Source organism: Alternaria hordeiaustralica (genome assembly GCF_023758085.1).
Source record: "Alternaria hordeiaustralica strain BMP 2776 chromosome Unknown scaffold_4, whole genome shotgun sequence".
Taxonomy (NCBI): Eukaryota; Fungi; Ascomycota; class Dothideomycetes; order Pleosporales; family Pleosporaceae; genus Alternaria; species Alternaria hordeiaustralica.
The window spans coordinates 360,334-379,759 of record NW_026056776.1 but is presented as its reverse complement, the minus strand read 5'-3'; the positions used below and the strand labels follow the sequence as shown (position 1 = coordinate 379,759).

Sequence of the window (19,426 nt, the reverse complement as noted above, 5' to 3'; positions counted from 1 at the left end):
TTCTCGACGCAGGGAGGTCAATGCGTTCACGTGCCCACCTGTCCGCACCTTTCTCCGAAACTCTTGACACTCACCGGCATGAGAAAGAGAAACTCAATCTTCACAGAACAACATGGCAGGGAATGGATCAGGGTTCCAACTTGCCGCAACTTTACGGGAGATGATCCCGCATATTCTATAGTTTTTCGTATCGGAACTTTATGCCGTGCCTGTCTTTGCTTTTTATCATTGATCAGGGACCAAATGTACCAGGATATCAACAGCCTTGTCAAACTCAGATAACAGCTCATTCTACAGCCCTTGTCTTTAGATGATCTTCCCGTCTCTATCACTTGTTCCGCATCTCCTGCATGTTTTGACACAACACAATCTTCTTTACCACTTTGCACAGCAATCGTCCTCTCATGACGCCCAAGCTCGTGTGGAGAAACATCACATATATGGCTTTTCGATGCCGTCCTAGATTCCAGCCTCGCCAACACCGCGCGACCAGCTTTTACTGACGCTCCCTGGTCAGTAAGGGCTGACATCTTGAGCTGATCAAGGAGACGCTGCAACTCTTGCTACTTACCAGATATCCTACTACTCGGAACATTCTAGCCGCCATTACCATGTTGCCATACCCTATAGATGACGGAGTTTGAGTGTAGTTGGTGTTCGAGTTTAACGCCCGCTTTTGTGCGGTCGGATACCCTAAACTGTACCCGCTGGATGATCTGGAGCCTATTTGTGAAGCGCATGGTGAGATAGAAAAAGCCATACGCGCCTACAAACTGGATTTTCTACAGACATTTCGGGACAGATGTGGACGAAGTCATGTGCGATGCTGTTGGGGATTCGAAGAGCTTGCTCTGGGCCATGATGAAAGAGTCCCCTGGAACAGTGCCGTCAGAACCTGGAAGATAGAGCGCTCAATAAGAGACTGTGCAGCCGACGGAAGATCAAGCTCAAGACGCTGTAGCGATGACAGCCTGTATGAAGGAGGATGCTGAAGATCGAATAGCTATATCGATGACATTGTGTCGAATATACAAAGATCGCCCGCCCGAACTCCGGATGTGACTTTTACCCCCGCTGTAGCCATCAGAATATACATACAGATGCAAACATGAGAGACATTCAAACGTGAAGATTACTCAGAGTCGGTAACGCAGCCTTGGCTAGCGTCCTTGACAAATCGCGCGTACTTGAAAAGCGTACCCTTCTGGTACTTCAAGGCGGGCGCGGTCCACTTCTTCCGCCTCTCTGCTAGTTCTTGCTCGCTGACGCCAATGTTCAGCTCGTTGGACTCGGAGTCAATGGTGATCTCATCGCCATCTTGAACCAAGCCGATAGGGCCACCTTCCTGTGCCTCAGGCACAATGTGACCGATCAAGAAGCCGTGACTACCACCGCTAAAGCGGCCGTCTGTGATAAGTGCAACATCCTTGCCGAGACCAGCGCCCATGATGGCGGAGCTAGGCTTCAGCATCTCCGGCATACCGGGGCCGCCCTTGGGACCTTCGTAACGGATGACAACGACGGTCTTCTCGCCCTTCTTGATCTCACCACGCTCAAGAGCAGTGATGAAATCATCCTCAGCATCGTAGCACTTGGCCTTGCCGGTAAATTGGGTGCCCTCCTTGCCGGTGATCTTGCCTACGGAGCCTCCGGGGGCAAGGGATCCTCTCAAGATTTGCAAGTGACCAGAAGACTTTAGAGGCTCGCTGAGCGGTCGGATGATCTTCTGCTCGGCGGGGAAATCTCTGACGTTCTCCAAGTTCTCCTTGAGTGTCTTACCAGTCACAGTCATCTGGCTACCGTCAAGAAGACCCTCCTTAAGCAGGAATTTGAGAAGCGACGGGGTGCCACCGATATCGTGGACATCGGCCATGACGTACTTTCCGGAAGGCTTCAAATCCGCCAACAATGGAATGCGGTCGCTTACACTCTGGAAATCGTCAATGGTAAGCTTGAGACCAACAGAGTCAGCGATCGCGATCAAGTGAAGAACAGCGTTGGTTGAGCCACCAGTGATGCTGATGACGACCATGGCGTTCTCAAATGCCTCGCGGGTAAGAATGTCGCTCGGGCGGATGTCCTCCTGGAGCAATTTCTTGATGGCACCACCCGCTGCCAGGCACTCCAGCATCTTCGCCTTGGAGTTCGCCGGGTTCGACGAAGAGCCAGGTAGCGACATGCCCATTGTCTCGATTGCTGTAGCCATTGTGTTTGCTGTGTACATTCCTCCGCAAGCACCCTGCCCGTTGCAGGCGTGCCTGATGATGTCGAACCGCTGGTCTTCGGTGATTTCGCCCGTGATGAATTGGCCGTATGCTTGGAAAGCGGAAACGATGTCGATCTGCTGGTTCTCGAGAGTCTTTGCGCAACCGGGCTGGATGGTGCCGCCGTAAACCATGAGGGAGGGCCTGTTCACACGGCCCATAGCCATGATGACACCGGGCATGTTCTTGTCGCAGCCGGGGATGGAGATGTTCGCATCGTACCACTGGCCGCCCATGACTGTCTCGATAGAGTCTGCGATGATCTCACGCGACTGCAGCGAGTAGCGCATGCCCTTTGTGCCCATGGAGATGCCGTCGCTAACACCGATGGTGTTGAACTGCATGCCCAGCAGTCCTGCCCGCTCGACGCCCTCCTTGACCTTGTGGTTCAGGTCCATCAGGTGCATGTTGCACGGGTTGCCCGAGTACCAGACGGACGAGATGCCGACCTGGGCCTTGTTCATGTCCGTCTCGCTCATGCCGGTGGCGTACAGCATGGCCTGCGAGGCGCCCTGCGACTTGGGCTGGGTGATGTGCTTGCTGACCGAGTTGAGCTCATTGTCGGCTTTGGCGGTGCGGATGGCGGAGCTGGAAAGCGCACGTCTGCAAGCAATTAGACGGGCGAGTCGGACGTGTGGTGTACTTGGGGACATACGCTGCGTGCCATTGCGGCCGCGGGGAGCACTTTGCGCGCGCGAGAGCACCTCCAAAGCGTGCGAGAGACATGGTGGCGGGCTGGCTGCTCCTTCCGTGGCGGCTGGCTGTTCCTGATAATTTATCGATGCGAGCTCGGAGGCCGCGGGGACGGACGCTTCTCCGACTCCAGGACGTTGCATCATCTCGTTCCTCATTGGTCGCTCTCTTCTCCCCACAACAGCGGCCATCTCTTCTCCCCCACTATTATGATTTCTATCAATGACTCCGTATAAGCCTTCTTAGCTCTTGGCCTTGCATGGCGAGACGATCGTTCCCGATCTAGTCTATCTGAACTTGCAGTCGAAGGTGCATTCAGATCAGCGACGATAAATTATTTACGCCTACCCATTCACTCGTCAGAACTCTGGTGTCTATTTACTCGTCTATATGTGTAGAAGCACGATCTTCCGTGTGAATAATGGTGAATACGTATTGTTCAACGATGTCCTATTGTCACAGTCTGGAGCCCATCACATCGCTCAAGCTAACATTATGGACATTCAAGTCTCAGTCGTACCTACTATATGGATTTCCTCTGGCACTCTCATCCTCTGTTTCTATGCAATATACTGTCTGAATCCCCTTTGAGAAGACATGCATCACGAAATGAAGCTATTCCTTCTTTACTGTCTCTTACTTCCTTACCTTGCGCAGGCCGCAAGTCAGGTCTATACAGGCTTCAACTACGGTGCTTTCTGGGGTGCGGAGGAAAATGCCAAACTGAAAGCAGACTTCCTCGATGGTTTCAACCTGGCCAAGAACCTGACTACCGACATACCCTTCGACAGTGCCCGGCTGTTTACCTGCAGAGCAGCGAAAACCCTCGACGAGCCGACCGAAGCTTTTGATGCTGCTGTTGTCTCCAAGACCAACCTGCTACTGGGTTTCTGGATAACGCCAGCGCAGAAGGGTGGTTCGCCTGATGAGAACGTCAAAAACGAGATGGCCGCACTCGAGAAAGGGTTTAAGAAGCACGGCCAAGCTCTTTCCGATCTTATCATTGGACTCTCTGTAGGCAACGAGGATGTATACCGTGCCGAGGCGACTCAAGAAGTTGGTGTTACCGCAGCGGTCGTTGCGCAGACAATAGCTCAGGTGAAGAATAGCATCGCTTCCTCGTCATTCGCCCAGTACATGAAAGATAAACCAATCGGCCACGTCGATACCGCGCAATATGCCGTGGTGGATAATGCAGACTTCATCGGCATGACTGCGTACCCATACTGGAACAAAGACAGTATCGGAACAGCAAGTACAAGCTTCCAAGGCTCTCTCGAGGGAGTCAAGCAGCGCGCAGGCAACAGACCGGTTTGGATCGCGGAAATGGGCTGGCCTTTTACTGACTCTGAACAACACGGCGCTGCGGTTGCCGGTATAGACGAACTTCAGAAGTTTTGGAGTGAGGTTGGCTGTGCTGTGTTTGGGAAATACACTACTTTCTGGTTCGAGTTACTCAAAGACACTACATCGGATCAAAAGGCCGATTGGAGTGTTATTGATCCAAGCTCTCGGCAATCAAGAATCAAGAATATGAGCTGCGGAAACCCTCAGCCAAAGCCACCCGCTGGAGCCCCAGCTAGCTCACAAGCATCGTCCAAGTCTATTGCAACAACACCGCCGGATACGGTCAGCTCTGGGTCGCCAATCATTCCGAGTGCCACGCCTACATCATCACCTCCTGTATCGTCGGCAATTGAATCAAACACAGTACACGTAACGGTGACCGGAACGACTTCTGTAACTCCACAGCCTATCACACCATCGGTAGTAGCTCCCGGCGGGCCATCTCTCGTGACTGTGATAGTTACCTTGACGAGCATCACCACTGTAACAGCACAGCCTTCAATGATCACAATAGCAAGCGCGAGCCGATCAACAGCCCAAGATAATGCCGTCAGCTTCCTCGGTATGTCTTAATCCAACGCAAGTCTAACCAAAGCTAAAGTTCCCCAGCACAAGACCAGCCAGCAACAGGCCGCAGCACAGTCACCGTGAAGACCACAGCAACAACTGTTGTCTTTGCCAAAACCACAGCGATTGCTGCTCTGAACAACATATCCGCCGACGTCAACTGGTGCATCACAGTCGCGGACATAAACCGAGATGGAAGCCCTATCCCCGTCGCAGGTGGGCCTGCAGGGGCAGGGGGAGAATGCGTCCCCCCTCCAACTTTCCAAGGATACCCGTACGCAGCAGCAGGAGAAGTCGCGACGCCATCAGGGATACCGAGTGGGACAGGTTGGTGCGTTGTCATGGCTGATATCGATAAAAATGGTCGTCCTGTACCTGTTGATGCCGGGCCCGCTGGAGTGAACGGCAAGTGTACTGTTCCGCCCATGTACAGTGGACTGTCCGCGACAGCTACGTTGATTGGCCACTTCAAGACATCTGAGCCGGCGAAGGTGTCTCTGAAGCCTACCTCTTTGACAGTAGAGTTCTCCTTGCTCTCAAGCATCAATTTACCGGCTACTTCTGGTACTCCATTACCCAGTAAGTCACTTGACCAGGTTGACTTCTTGACTCCCTCTGACGACATCTACAGCTTCAGCAGTAAAGTCAGGATACGAACGCCGCCAGCGTCGATCTGTAGTATCATCCACAACAGACACCACAGCATTTACCTCAGTATCTACCACAATCACAGAATCAGCATCACCTCTACCGAATTCTACTCATTCCATCACTTCAGTCAGCCTACCCTCAGGTCCATCCGGCGCAACTCTTTCAGAGTTTAATTGGCCTACGCCGACGGCTCGTATAGAAGCCAAGATGAGCATCAAAGGTAGAGATGAGGTGTTACTTACGCGACGTGGCTGGAACTCCTTTTGGGGGAAAATCACTTCTGGGCTCAAGAAAATTGGAAACAAGATTAAGAATGCATTCCACCACTAAGGTGGTTTTTCTTGGTCATATATTATGGGAGATTGTTCAAAGCTGGTATGGAAGGTATGCAAGATGTTAGATAATTTCCTATGTACTCCATCCCTATGTCTTAAGGGGCTTAGAATACAACAGTAATACGTCAAATGCGCCGCTCATGAATTCCTTGTTATGTGGCGCACATTAGTACATCATAGTTTGTATCAAGACATGGAAAGTCGCATCACGATTGCCCTTGCCCATCGCCTTCTGGACAATCCTTGGGTGTCTTGCGAGGGTGCAGCTCGCAATCACGAGTAAAGAAACACAGCACTCTCCGAGTAAAAAGGTCATTCATCAACCGTCGTATTGACGGCAGGTTTGTTTGTTTGTTCATTCATGTGATATCTCATCTCTCGTGCCAGCTAACATAAGTTTTCCGTAACCGTAAAGAACCCGAGATAGTCCACCATATTACACCTGACAGACTCCGAATTCGCACTTTTGCGGATAACCCGATAACCTAAAACGACTAAGATGCTGAAGGCGCTTGCCCATATCTTTCTATCAAGGTAAATGGTAGATGTCGATGGGCCAGAAACTTCGATACACAAATCCACAGCGCAATGCCATGTCTGACGCGACTTGCTGAGGGTGACGCGCGTCTAAGCAGCAGCCGCTACCTAGGCGGCGGGAGTAGAGGTGGCAACGGGGGTAGAGGTGGCGGGAGGGTTCTCAACGACCTTGTCGGTCTCGTTGGCAGCAGCGGTCTCGGTGAGGGGAGCCTCGCCATCGGCGGCCGCGTCGGGAGCGTCGTCCTCCTTGCCGGGGGAGTCGATCGCGACCTTAACTGCGATCTCACGACCCTCAATCTCCTTGCCGTTCATCTCGGAGCAAGCCTTTTGCTGGAGCTCCTCAGAGCCGAGGGTAACGAAACCGAAACCACGGCCCTTGCGGGGCTCACCGCGGGCCTGGAGCTTCTTGACCATGAAGCGGGGGATGGGGCGGAGGGCGATCTTGGCCTGGGTAGGGGAGTAGTCCTTGAAGATCTCAAGAAGCTGATTCACCAGTTAGCATGGGCTTTGAGAAGGGCATGTGCAAACTCACCCTGTCCTCCTTCAGGTCGTACGGCAGGTTTGCAACCATGACCTTGGTCTTGGAGGGAACACCGTCCTCGGGAGGACCGCGCTGCTTGCGTTCACGGGGCCCCTGGGGAGCAGACTTGTCGGCGCCCTTCTTTGCGGTAAGCGCTTCGTTCGTAGTTTCGGTTAGGGGAGCAACTTGGCCGGGTACATTTGTAGGGGTGGAGTCGGCAGGAGCCTCGTTGGAGAGCTCGACCTGCTCGGCGCCTTCAGCATCAGCCTGGTGCAGAACTTGATTAGCTTGTGAAGACAGGCGGTGGGGTGCGGAGGTACTTACAGCGCGTCCGCCGCGTCCAGCACGGCCGCCACGGCCACGACCGCGACCGCGTCCACGGGTGGAAGTACGGCGGCGGGCCTCGCCAGTGTTGCCCTCGGCTCCGCTGCCGGCGCCCTCAGCGTGGGCCTCGGGAGTGCGGGCGAGCTGGATGGAGACCTTGCGGTCCAGGATGGCCTTGCCGTTGAGCTCGGCGATGGCACGCTCAGCCTCGGACGGGGTCGAGAGGGCAACGAAGGCGTAGCCGACGGGGCGCGAGGTGCGTGGGTTGGTGGGGATGGTCGTGGACTCGCTGCACCACGTGTTAGCTTGGACGAGTTGCGTCATGCGGAGAAACAGGGTCCACCTACACCAGGTAGTCCTTGAAGAATTCCTTCAACTCCCCCTCGGTGGTCGCGTACGCGAGGTTTCCAATGTAAAGTCGCCTGCCCTCAGCGGCGCTCGCACGCACAGCCTCGTCCTCGGCTGCGGTGGGCTGTTGAGCGCCAGTGCTCTCCGTGGCGGTGGGAGCGTTGTTGTCGTTGAGGGAGGTGGTGGCCATCTGGGCGGTGACACTGTCGACAGGTGCGGACATGATTGCTGAAGTTTGGGTGGTTGACGAACACGAGTGATAGACCGGGCGTGTAAGAGGTTGACGAAACTTGGAGTCCTAGTAGACCGGTAAAGGTAACCTTGAACAGTAGTGGTGGTTGGTGGGTGATGGGATTGCCGAACCGCCTGCTGGTGGAACTGTTGACGAGGGGGGTGTGGAGTGGGTAGCTACGAGCCCGGGGAAGGTTGAGAGAGGATTGGGTTGATGGGGTGCGTGGTTGGTCTCTGTTGTTGACTTGATGGGGGAGAGAGAGGGCAGGCCTCGACCAGGCAGATTATTTTGAAGAGCGCAGCCATGGGGCTTGGCCGCATCCGGTAACGGAAGCGGCCCCTGCGCACAGTCGAGGGCCCACTTGCCTGAGAGCAGCGACCAGGAGTGCATGGATAGGGGAAACGGCGACTAGGCGGCCGCTGAGCGCATGGACGGGTTCGCCGCAGCACAAGCAGCGAGGACAGTCACTCTCTCTCACCCATTGCACGCACATGTGTGCATGCTCTGGTGCGACTGCAGTGCCTGCACGCGACGCCCACCACTGCTTAGCTAAGCGCGACGCCACAGCTCGCCCTAGCGCCACAGTAGACCTCGACCTTGGCTGCATGGCGCTCCAGCTTCACCTCCGCCCCACCGCCCACTGCCGCTAGAAGCATGAAAAAGACCCGCCTGCCGTTGACGTGTCCGCTAGTGCACCGCTTCTTCATGCACTGGATCCGGGGGCCCTGCCATTCAATTTTCCCATTCCTCGAGTCCTGTCCCGGCTAGCCTGCCTCACCGCAATCTGATTGCTGATTTACCGCCATGGCAGGTGCACTGCAAGCGCGCCGCGCACTGGTCGTCTACGGCTCGGAAACAGGGAACGCGCAGGATGTGGCTGAGGAGATGGGAAGGGTCGCTGAGCGACTGAGGTTCCACACGGAAGTCGCTGAGCTCAACACCATCACTCTTGTATGTCAGTGGCGGTGTCGCGTGCAAGGAGCGATGGTTGACTGTCGGTAGAGACAACTGCTGCAACACGATGTCGTTCTCATCGCCATTTCCACTACGGGCCAGGGTGACCTGCCACCCAATAGCCAGAAGTTTTGGAAAGCCATCCGAAGTGCTCGGCTGCGACCAGGGTGCTTGCAGCAGATGAGATTTGCATCCTTTGGTCTTGGTGATACGTCCTATCCAAAGTACAACTGGGCGCATCGCAAGCTCTACAATCGGCTCATCCAGCTAGGAGCGCAGCCAGTCTGCGATCGCGGAGAGTCGGACGAGCAACATCCAGAGGGGTATGTCAACACGATCATTGCGTCTGCAGATTTCTTTTTCCATTTCCTGATGCATCGTCTCATGTTGCCTGTCAAACTGCGTATGCAGCAAAACTTGTGCCATCATTGCAATTACGGCGCATATCTGACTATTCCAAAGTATCGACGGATCTTTCCTACCATGGTCGACGAAACTGCGCCAACATCTCCTTGACTCTTACCCTCTCGCTGATGGTGTCGAGCCGATACCGGACGATGTCCTGCTAGACCCGAAATGGTTGCTTGCGCCTGCCGTCGATGATACAACATCTTCATCGAACGCCAATGCTGTACCTGCATTGAATGGCGATGCGACGGATGTTCCCCCACCAGATCTCCTGAACATAAGTGGTGGACTGGTTGCGAAGATTACGAGCAATGAGAGAGTCACTCCAACAAATCATTGGCAGGATGTACGGCATATCAAGTTCGAGATACCAGAGACACATGCCTACGGTCCAGGCGATGTACTCACAATATACCCCAAGAACTTCCCGTCGGATGTATCGCAGTTCATTGAGTGTATGGGCTGGACTTCCGAGGCTGATATACCACTTCGCTTCGTACCTTCGTCGCCTTCAACGCCCCCAGACACCACCCTGCCGGTCCGAAATCTGGAGCCAGGTAGTCTAATAACCCTACGGCAGCTGTTGACTAACCATCTCGACATCATCGCCATACCACGAAGGTCGTTTTTCGCCCAGCTCGCGCACTACACGAACGACGAGTTTCACAAGGCAAGATTACTTGAGTTTACCGACCCCCAGTATCTTGACGAGCTCTACGACTACACTACACGCCCGCGCCGCAGCATATTAGAGGTATTACAGGAGTTTGAGTCTGTCAAAATACCCTGGCAGCGCGTTTGCAGCATCATCCCTGCATTGCGTGGTCGCCAGTTCAGCATCGCAAGCGCAATGAATCCTGACGCAGAGGCGGAGAATAGCACAAAGATTGAGCTCTTGATCGCGATTGTAAAGTACAAGACTGTCATTAAAAGAATCAGGCAGGGTGTTGCTACGCGATATATTGCTTCACTCACTCCAGGACAGGAGATCACAGTCACTCTTTCGCGAGGCGGACTGGGTGTAGGAAGAGAGGAAATTGATAGACCGGTCGTGATGATTGGACCGGGCACAGGTGTAGCTCCCATGCGTTCTCTGATATACCAACGTATACTATGGCGCGAGGAGCATAAGAAGCTACAAAACGGCCACGCGCAGCAAGATGACGGAAGTATAAAGGATCTTCTCTTTTTCGGCTGTCGTAACGCTGAATCAGACTACTTCTTCAAGGACGAGTGGGCGCAGCTTCAATCCTCTGGAGTGCCCCTAGAAGTCTTTGCGGCGTTCTCCCGAGACCAGGTAAGTGCCCAGCTCCACCCTCTTTAAGTCTACGCTAACGATCCGACAGCGTCAAAAGGTTTATGTGCAAGATCTCATTCGGCAGCAATCCTCCCTCGTTTTCTCTCAACTCTTCCATAAATCCGGCATCCTATATATTTGCGGGTCATCGGGCAAGATGCCCCAGGCAGTGCGCGAAGCGCTCATCGAAGCTTTTCAAGAACATGGGAACATGGACAGGGAGGGCGCAGAGAATTATCTCGTGAGTATGGAAAAGAGTGGTACATATCGCCAAGAGACGTGGTAGACATGTGGATGACGTTGTACATATATTTTCGATCTCCTGCTCTCCACTTAGCCTATCACTCAATCTATGGCCCGTATCTCGACTATGCCAAGTGTCGATCTTATTTCAATAGAACGCTAATCGTACTGGCGCGATTGGACGCATCGCCAGTTGACTTATGATTGACGATGGAGCAGATTACATCTTCAGGCATGGTAGGCTTATGCGGGGCGAACGCTTACGGTGCCACAAGCATTCTGCGTGGCGAGATTACGACACATCATTCGTACTATATGCCGGTGAGACATCGATATTATGGGCATTGCGGTCACCGATCAGATTTAAAACAGGTCGACCTTGGCGAAAAAGAGATGCGAAGGTTTGACGGGGATGTCGAAGAGGTTAGGCAAGCTATCTAGATGAATACATGTACTGAACTGACGGTTCCGGCTCTATCACCTCTCTACTCATAGATATAGCAAAAAGGCCCAGCAAGCGTACTGGAGGCCTCTCTTATCCTCATGTTAGGAAAGCCCAAATAGTCGCCGAATGTCATAACATCATCCAACGTCGCATTCCTCGTCGGCGGGGTATTCAGAAACGTGAGCGTTCCAGCAATAGTAAACCGCCTATCTTCCAAATCCTGGTTCTGCCAGATCCACCAAGTTCGGTCAATCTGGACGTGATGATGCCAGAAGTATGGGTCGGAAGGAGAGTTGTAGAAGTCTGAGCCCGCGTCACCGGCGATTGTCTGATGGCCACCAAGGTGAACGCGAAGTTTTCCAGGAGAAGGGTTTTGGAGCGTGTCTTGGAAGGCGGAGATGTTGGCGCTGGCTGTGATTAGTTCGGCGACATCAGCGTCGGTTGTTTCCGAGGATGAGCGTGTATTGATGTCGCGTCTGATGCATCTAGGGTTGTAGCCTAGACCATCCGGAGATGGGTTTGGCGGTACGGTGGTGTCGAGAGAGGATACTGGTCCGATGTGCATCTTCCAGCTAGATTGCCATCAGTATTGCGGACATGATAGAGACATTTAAGAATGACTACTCACTCTTTGAAGGGCCCTGAGGCAACACAACCACCTCCATTGCCGGGTGGAACTTCCACAAAGCATCGGTTTGGGTTAGGTACACAGCTGGCATTACGACCGGGAACATATACCCCATCTCCAGAGATACTCGTGTCGCTTCCATCGAGGAGAGGGGATGCGGCGGGGTTATCAGCCCACAACGCCCAGTTGTAATATGGAAGATAGCCCTTGTACCCGCACTCATTACGCAGAGTCTGCTCCCATGCCCACATAAAGTAACGGTGCCACGACAGAAAGTTTCCCTTGACAATGTCAGTCATTCTGATGAGGCGTCTTAGGGGTTGACGAAGAATACGTTTCCGTGCGTGTGCTGTGTCAGCAGGATATGGGTGACCACAAAGTCATCGTAACGACTTATCGCTCCAGAGGCAACAGCAGCTGGAGTTCTCGCCTTCGTCTTTCCCGTACAGTGAACAGCTTCGATGTAGTTCAGCTTCTCCGAACGCTTCAGCTTAGACCTGTGGGGTGTGAGTGGCATCCTCCTTGAGGTTTGCATGAACATACCATTCACGGCGCCGAGCGACTGTACTTGAGGTACAGTTACTGGTGTAGCTATCGGGGTGTTTGGCCACATCAAGCCATAGTTGATCAAGTCCGTGTTTGGCTAACGCATCGGTTCGAGGAGCTTGTGCTACGGTGCTTCCAACCGAGAGCAGACATGCAAATATAAACCTCATGGCGAGGTTAAAGCTTGGCTGAAATTAAGTCAGTACCTCGTAGACGGCAATTGCGAGATGCCATGACTCTTTATACTTAGCATGCGGTTACACCAAAACATGGGAGCCCGGCATAAGTGCACTTGTTCATGCGGGCGCATAGTTAGTGTAGAACACGCTTGCAGCCACAGGCTTTCATCATTAATATCGCATATCCAGACTCTATCAGGGTTGTTCAGAGCAGCATTTGATAAGTAGTTTGCATGCCAGAGGCTTCCAGCTTGCGTATGCATAATGCATGCATCTGAGGGTGGCGAAGGACCACACGTTATAGGAAGGTGCGGGAACTGTATAGCAAATGCGTTGAGACGAAGATGGTGCCAAACGGGCTGTACTTGAGAACAAAAATTTCGTGAGGTTCTGCCCGTCTGGAGGATCCAGCCGATGGAAGAGTCTGTATGGACGGGTGATAGATGTTGTTCATCCAAAGATCCGGGCAATGAAGTGCATCGGGCTCAGGCATTGAGAGCTTACCTAGGTACGGTGAGATGCTGCAAAGGTAATAGTTTGTACGACATGGGCGTATGTACGCCTTGCTTGGCACTGAGATCGATGCGTAAAGTCGCCATGTGGCCCGTCTCCGGGAAATGAAGGGTCCCGAGGTCGCCCTGGTGAAGTCGAAGCTGGCCACCATCTACGTGTGCGTGTATGTTCCCAGTGCTTTTGAAGAGCTCGCCAGGAGGCGGCCAGCTGCTTACCAGTGCGTTGTGAAGGAGCATTGAAGCTTTGGATGCCTAGGCAGCGTGACCTCGGGACCCCTGCAGATCGAGCAGCTGTCCGCGGAACCGGAGGGGAGGCGGCTCGTGCGCGCCATCTCAGCGCCACCGTCCCGCTGTCATCTACCTAGGTACCTCCCATCGTCTTAGCAGCGATTTCGCATGCATACTACGCTGGCGGTAACATGCAAACCTGTCTAGACCTTCGCCCAACGGATCTGCCATACATATCGCAACGATGGACCTTCCTGCACTAGCACCGCGCCTGAATTTGGGCGCACCTGCACTTCCCGACGAATTGATCCTTCTCATCCTAGATGAGCTGGATGCAGATGATTACTTGACATTACGCGCTCTGAATGCGACGAGCTGGCGATTTCATCGCCTCACACTAGACCGGCTATATCGAAGATTTCCAGGTTGCGCCCCGGAGCAATTCCTGCGTACCATAACGCTGTCTCATTCAGCCCACTGTCATGAACTCACAAACTATGTCAAAGAGGTGGTGTGGTATCAGGACTATTGGAGCCGACCATGCAGACGCCGCTGTCTGCCTTTAGGCGACAGGCATGCCGTTGCCAACAAACTCAGAAGCTCTGGGGCCATCTTGGACACCACGGATATCTCTACCGACCTACCAACCCGCTTCATAGGCTTTTCTTCTGATCACGAAGTACATTGGTGGTACCTGGAGTTCTTCTTGTTCTTCACGCCTAAAGTTGAAAAGATCACCGTACACGATGTGTGGCAGTGGGATGACCACTGTTACTGGTTCAAGACTTTGGCTGCCAATCCAGCTCACTTCGGAAATATTCGATCAATCACTCTGCTGGGTCCTCTACGCCTAGAGAGTATTGTACCCCTTCTGACTTTGCCGTCCATACAAACCTTGGAGCTTACTCAGGTCGTCGATATGCGTCGAGAGCCTGGCAGGACTTTCCCCTGGGACGATGCCGGCGAAGCCCACGTTGATCGGTGGCTGGCTAATGGCTCATCTCTCGACTGCTTCATTATAAGAGAATCAGACTTTCACTTCCCTTCGGTAGTGATCACTCTCGAAAAGCTTAACAAACTCAAGACTTTTACCTACGAGCACGTCACCCATGAAATGAAATGGCGTCCTGGGATACCGCCAGCTATTTTCTCATGGATCGGAAATATCGGATGGGGTCCAAATATCTTTCTCGAGAACCTACGTCTACGAGTGGATTCGGTGGTGACGGAAACGGAGCTGTCATCGCTATATTATCATGTTACCGGGCCTACACTCCCGAGACTCCGTACTCTGGATATTGGTCCTTGCAATGTTGAAACATTCAGTCAATCGGAGTCCCCACACTCTGAAGACCTACATCCTATAGCGAGAAAGATTGTCAAAACATTTCCAGACACTCTCGAGTCTCTGCGGCTTCAGTGGACTTATGAGCTAGGCCAAGAACCTAAGCTACAATTCCTCATCGGCATCTTGTCACGTTTGGTCGAAGCCGCTGCTTCTTCGACATCCAGACTGAAACAGATCTATATCACCTGGCCTGCACTGGCAGGCTGGTTTCCCCTCCCGGACGAGCTTAAGGTTCTGAAGCGGGTATATGAACGTTCAGGAATGCAATTCGATGTAGTCTACGAAGATATCGAGGGACAGGAGCCGCTGGCTATCAAAGAAGACGTAGAGTCTGATTGGCTCTGGGTACACAAAACAGACGCTTTTGCGGCTCATTGCCTTTAGTGACTCCAACCCACCCACAACAGCATGAAGATCGGCAAAACTGCATCCTTGTACAACTGCTGCAGGCAGCTAGCATACTTCTAAGAGCTTTGTGGAGTCTGAGTCGCTTGTATGTCGGTGTAATGTTAGTAGATGATTCGCCGTTATTGTCAACACGTGCTTGACCGGTCTAACAGCCGCTAAGGCACCTGGGCATTAGCGTCCCAACGCGGGGAAGCTCGTGTGCTCTGCCAACATATCTAACGACCGTCCTACTTTTAAAATTGAGTGAATATAACTCTTGCATGATGCATCTCAAGTCTAAGCCGCTTGTATAACCCATCTGCGGCAGTGCCCGTCCACGCATGCTACCTTCCAGCCATCCGCCCAGATGATTCGACAGCCACCATGTCGATCACTGCACCATCTTCATGCCCCTTCAATGCTCTGCCCAACGAGTTGGTTATGGGTATCATCGAGCGCATTCCAAATGAGAACGCTAAGGACATATGTCGCCTTAGTCTGACCAGCCGGCGGATGTACACGCTTTCGCTCGATCATTTGTACAGAAACCTTTTTATACGACGTCCTTGGCCACTGTTACGTACGCTATGTGCAAATCCAGAGCTTGGGAATCGAGTGCGAAACCTCACGTGGAAGCACGATTTCGACGATCATGACGATAGCGCGGAGAATCAAGCAGTCTTCCTCATATGCATTAGGATTCTAGAGCTGCCAGAAAAGGACAGATTGATGTCTAATGCTACTGGCACACGACGCGATGACGAATTTCTCGAGATACTTCTGATGTTCACCCCGAATGTCGATACACTTGTCGTCGCAGACAAAGCCTTCTGGCCAGACGACAAATACTGGTTCACGACTATAGCGAACCATTCAGATCGTTTTATACACCTGAAGAGCATCAACATACACGGTCCGCTCTCGTTAGAAGCTATAGCATACATTTTCCTCCTTCCTTCACTCCACGATTTTACCGCTTCGGACCTAGTGCTCCTCGATCAGAACGACAAACGCCCGGCTTGGGACCAAGACATTCCGATTCAGACTGTGCTAGATCCCGCATCCTCTCAAGTCCAGGAGATCACGCTGAAACGATCCGTTGTGGAGGTGCCGACGCTGAGGTACTTCACCGAAGCTTGCAGGAATTTGAAGAGTTTCTCCTACGAACAGGACATCAATAATGGTAATAACAGAACTGTACGAACTCCATGTAAGCCATACGCTGACTTCGCATCTTCTCCTTGGCAGATCAACGCGGCATATACTCTCCAAGCCTCTTGACCAAGTTTAGCGAGCTTGCGGGAGCGTTCATACACAATCGCGCCACGATTGAGCGTCTCTCCATCCGGGGCGACCAACAGATGCTTTGTCAGGGGCACGTGCTGCAGATAGCACGCCTGGCTTCGAATATGACAAGTCTTCGCTCGTTGGATATGGGCTTGATAACACACGACGACGAGCCGATTAATTGTACTTCCGATTTCGTTGCGAAACTAGTCCATCATCTTCCACCATCGCTGGAAGAGGTGAGCTTTGAGATTGACTGGCAAGAACACTGGGGTTCAAAGGGGTGGGAGGGCCCGACAGAGATGCTGCGCCATCTCGCTGAGATGGCTTCTCCGAAGCTGTCTCTGAAGAGAGTTGCTGTAGTAGACTGGCCACCTTTCTTGGGTCACTTTCCACCAGATTTTGCGAAGCTACACCAGTGCTTTTCCGAGCGCAACATAGACTTCGTATCAATTCCCGCTCATATTGAGGGGCCGGATCCACTGCAATTGCTGGACTACGTAGAGCCAGGGTGGGTGTTTGTGCAGGTAGCTGATGCGGAGTATGCGTAATCTAATTTGTGTGCGCGACGCTGCGAAAACAAAGGCGCTTTAGCTTAGTCCTCATGTCCTGGTCGTGATTTCTGGTGATTGACGCGTGAAATTCGTTTAAGGGATTGGTGGGTGGTGAAGGGCTGAACGCGCTGGTGAGGGATTAGCGTGTTGGGCGCCCGATGACTCGCGTATAAGGCTGCGATGTACGTCATGTTCAACCTACAACGCGCCCCTCCGAATCTTCTGCTCACGATCGCATACCACCTACCACACTTGACCAACACTCTCGACAATTTACAATGGCCCAAAAAGGAGACCATCTATTGCAGCGCCCTCTCTATGGTAAGATACCTGCTCCCCTAGTCCACACGGAACTAACATCCGCAGTGTTTGATCTTCCCGAAGAGCTATTGGCCACACTCACTCTCAAGGACCAGCCTGAGCAGCCATTAGAAGAGATACCGATCCCAACACTTGTGGAGGCGAACGACTCTCCCGATACCGCCGAAGACGAGAGCAGCAGCCCGGCAAAGGCCACCTCGTGCAACCTCTGTGGCCTCAGCTTCGCATCCCTTGCAGACCAGCGCGCTCATGTCCGATCCGACCTCCATGGATACAACCTGAAGCAAAAGATAAAAGGCGCAAAGCCTGTAGGCGAGGCCGAGTTTGAGAAGCTCATCGGAGATCTGGACGAGAGCATATCAGGGTCTGAGTCATCGGAATCCGACGACGATGAAGATGAAGAAGGGGCGAAGACAAAGGACTCGACATTAAGCGCACTCTTGAAGAAGCAGGCCAAGATTTCGGATCCGGAATTCGAGGATTTTGCCTCAAGGAAGAAGCAGAGAGGTTCCGGCAAGCCTCCGCTAGTATGGTTCTCGTCACCCTCGATACCCGAAAATATGTCGCTGGGCGTCTATCGCGCGATCTTCTCGAATGCGGAGCAGGAGGACGAGTCACATATCCTGGACACTATACGCGCAAAGCAGCTATCCCCAAAGCAGCCTCCCAAGATCAAGGCGAATGAGGGTGGTGTCCCACTACCAGGCACATACATTGGGCCACATTTTTTTCTCTGTATGATAGGCGGTGGTCATTTCGCTGCAATGATAGTGGCGCTGGCACCAAAGACAGGGAAGAACCACACAGGATTCGATGAGCGTTCGGCAACTGTAATTGCGCATAAGACCTTCCACAGATACACTACACGACGGAAACAGGGAGGCTCGCAATCAGCGAACGATAACGCAAAAGGCAACGCACACTCGGCCGGTTCATCAATTCGTCGCTATAACGAGACCGCACTCATCGCCGAAGTCCGCGAGCTACTCTCTAGCTGGAAAAGTTTGATCGATACTGCAGAATTGATCTTTGTTCGCGCGACCGGCGCGACGAACCGGAGAACTCTGTTTGGTCCGTATGAAGGACAGATTCTCAGTCACAATGACCCACGCAACCGAGGCTTTCCCTTCAGTACACGGCGAGCGACTCAGAAAGAGCTGATGCGTGCATTTGTAGAGCTTACTCGAGTAAAGCAGAGTACTATTGATGAAGCAGCGCTTGCTGCTCTTAATAATCCTCAGAAGGAAGCTGCGGCTACCGCACCCGCTCCAGCAAAACCTAAGCCCAAGAAGCTGACGAAGGAAGAAGAGGCTGCGACATTACACACGTCCCAAGTTATACCGATGATCAAGCGTTCGAAAGTTCCTGCGCTTCTCAACTACCTCAAGACGAATGAAGTTTCACCAAACTTCCAGTTTCTCCCGACCAACCATCACACACCGACACCATTACATCTTGCTGCATCCCTGAATTCTGCTCCTATCATCCTCGCGCTCATCACGAAGGCCGGGGCCGATCCGACTGTGATGAACGATGAAGCGCGAACTCCTTTCACGCTGACTGGTGACCGTGCAGCTCGTGACGCATTTCGCGTCGCACGCTCAGAGCTCGGAGAGTCTGCCTGGGATTGGGAGAAGGCCGGTATACCTGCAGCCATCACCAAAGCCGAGGCCGACAAGCGAGACGCTCAAGAGAAGACCGAGAAGGCTGCAGAGAGTAAGGCTGAAGCTGATCGACGGAAGGCTGAGACCGAACGTGTGCGGAAAGAGAGTGAGGCCGAGGAAATCAGGAAAAAGGAGCAGAGGTTGGGCAAGGGCAAGTCGTTGGGTGCACTACCTGTCAAGACTGGAGCAGACTTGAGAGAGGAAGAGATGAGGGGGCTAACGCCAGAAGCAAGAGCTAGGATGGAAAGAGAACGGCGTGCTAGGGCTGCTGAAGAAAGACTGAAGCGGATGCAACGTTGAGATCGTTTCCAACAATGTCACCTGATCTTCTGCCATTCGATGTCAGCACGAGAATAGTAGCATTTGACTGGGGAGGATCACGCGTAGAAAGGCTCCAAAGGGCTTCAGCAATGCGACAAGGACACCCCACATGTGAGAGCGAGGAAGAAGGAAGACGTTCAACAAGGGTATTCTAATGAATAGCCTGGAAACAGCGGACCGTGCGGAGGGACAGAAGGGGGCAAATGATATCATGAGCAGTAGTGAAGGGAAACGAGAAACTCATGGCCCGAACACATGACGCTATCAGGGCCCATGGACTATTTCA

General features: G+C 52.9%; 5 protein-coding genes across 5 annotated transcripts; 3 read left to right on the top strand and 2 right to left on the bottom strand.

Moving 5' to 3' along the window:
* Positions 1 to 1,132: 1,132 nt before the first annotated feature.
* Positions 1,133 to 2,990, bottom strand: J4E84_002919 (uncharacterized protein; the record flags this gene model as incomplete). The annotated part of the gene is made up of 2 exons (XM_049385537.1): positions 1,133 to 2,867; positions 2,920 to 2,990. The coding sequence occupies 2 exons, from the start codon at positions 2,988 to 2,990 to the stop codon at positions 1,133 to 1,135; spliced, it is 1,806 nt and encodes a 601-aa protein (XP_049246414.1).
* Positions 2,991 to 3,566: 576 nt separating this feature from the next.
* On the top strand, positions 3,567 to 4,877 carry J4E84_002918 (uncharacterized protein; the record flags this gene model as incomplete). Its single annotated transcript, XM_049385536.1, has 1 exon — positions 3,567 to 4,877. The coding sequence occupies one exon, from the start codon at positions 3,567 to 3,569 to the stop codon at positions 4,875 to 4,877; it is 1,311 nt and encodes a 436-aa protein (XP_049246413.1).
* Positions 4,878 to 6,502: 1,625 nt separating this feature from the next.
* Positions 6,503 to 7,809, bottom strand: J4E84_002917 (uncharacterized protein; the record flags this gene model as incomplete). Its single annotated transcript, XM_049385535.1, has 4 exons — positions 6,503 to 6,877; positions 6,927 to 7,181; positions 7,239 to 7,527; positions 7,586 to 7,809. 4 exons carry the CDS (start codon positions 7,807 to 7,809, stop codon positions 6,503 to 6,505), a joined length of 1,143 nt encoding a protein of 380 aa, XP_049246412.1.
* An 813-nt stretch (positions 7,810 to 8,622) lies between these two features.
* Positions 8,623 to 10,763, top strand: J4E84_002916 (uncharacterized protein; the record flags this gene model as incomplete). Its single annotated transcript, XM_049385534.1, has 4 exons — positions 8,623 to 8,769; positions 8,821 to 9,095; positions 9,235 to 10,477; positions 10,527 to 10,763. 4 exons carry the CDS (start codon positions 8,623 to 8,625, stop codon positions 10,761 to 10,763), a joined length of 1,902 nt encoding a protein of 633 aa, XP_049246411.1.
* A 6,349-nt stretch (positions 10,764 to 17,112) lies between these two features.
* On the top strand, positions 17,113 to 19,119 carry J4E84_002915 (uncharacterized protein; the record flags this gene model as incomplete). Its single annotated transcript, XM_049385533.1, has 2 exons — positions 17,113 to 17,155; positions 17,201 to 19,119. The coding sequence occupies 2 exons, from the start codon at positions 17,113 to 17,115 to the stop codon at positions 19,117 to 19,119; spliced, it is 1,962 nt and encodes a 653-aa protein (XP_049246410.1).
* Between the last annotated feature and the right edge of the window lie 307 nt (positions 19,120 to 19,426).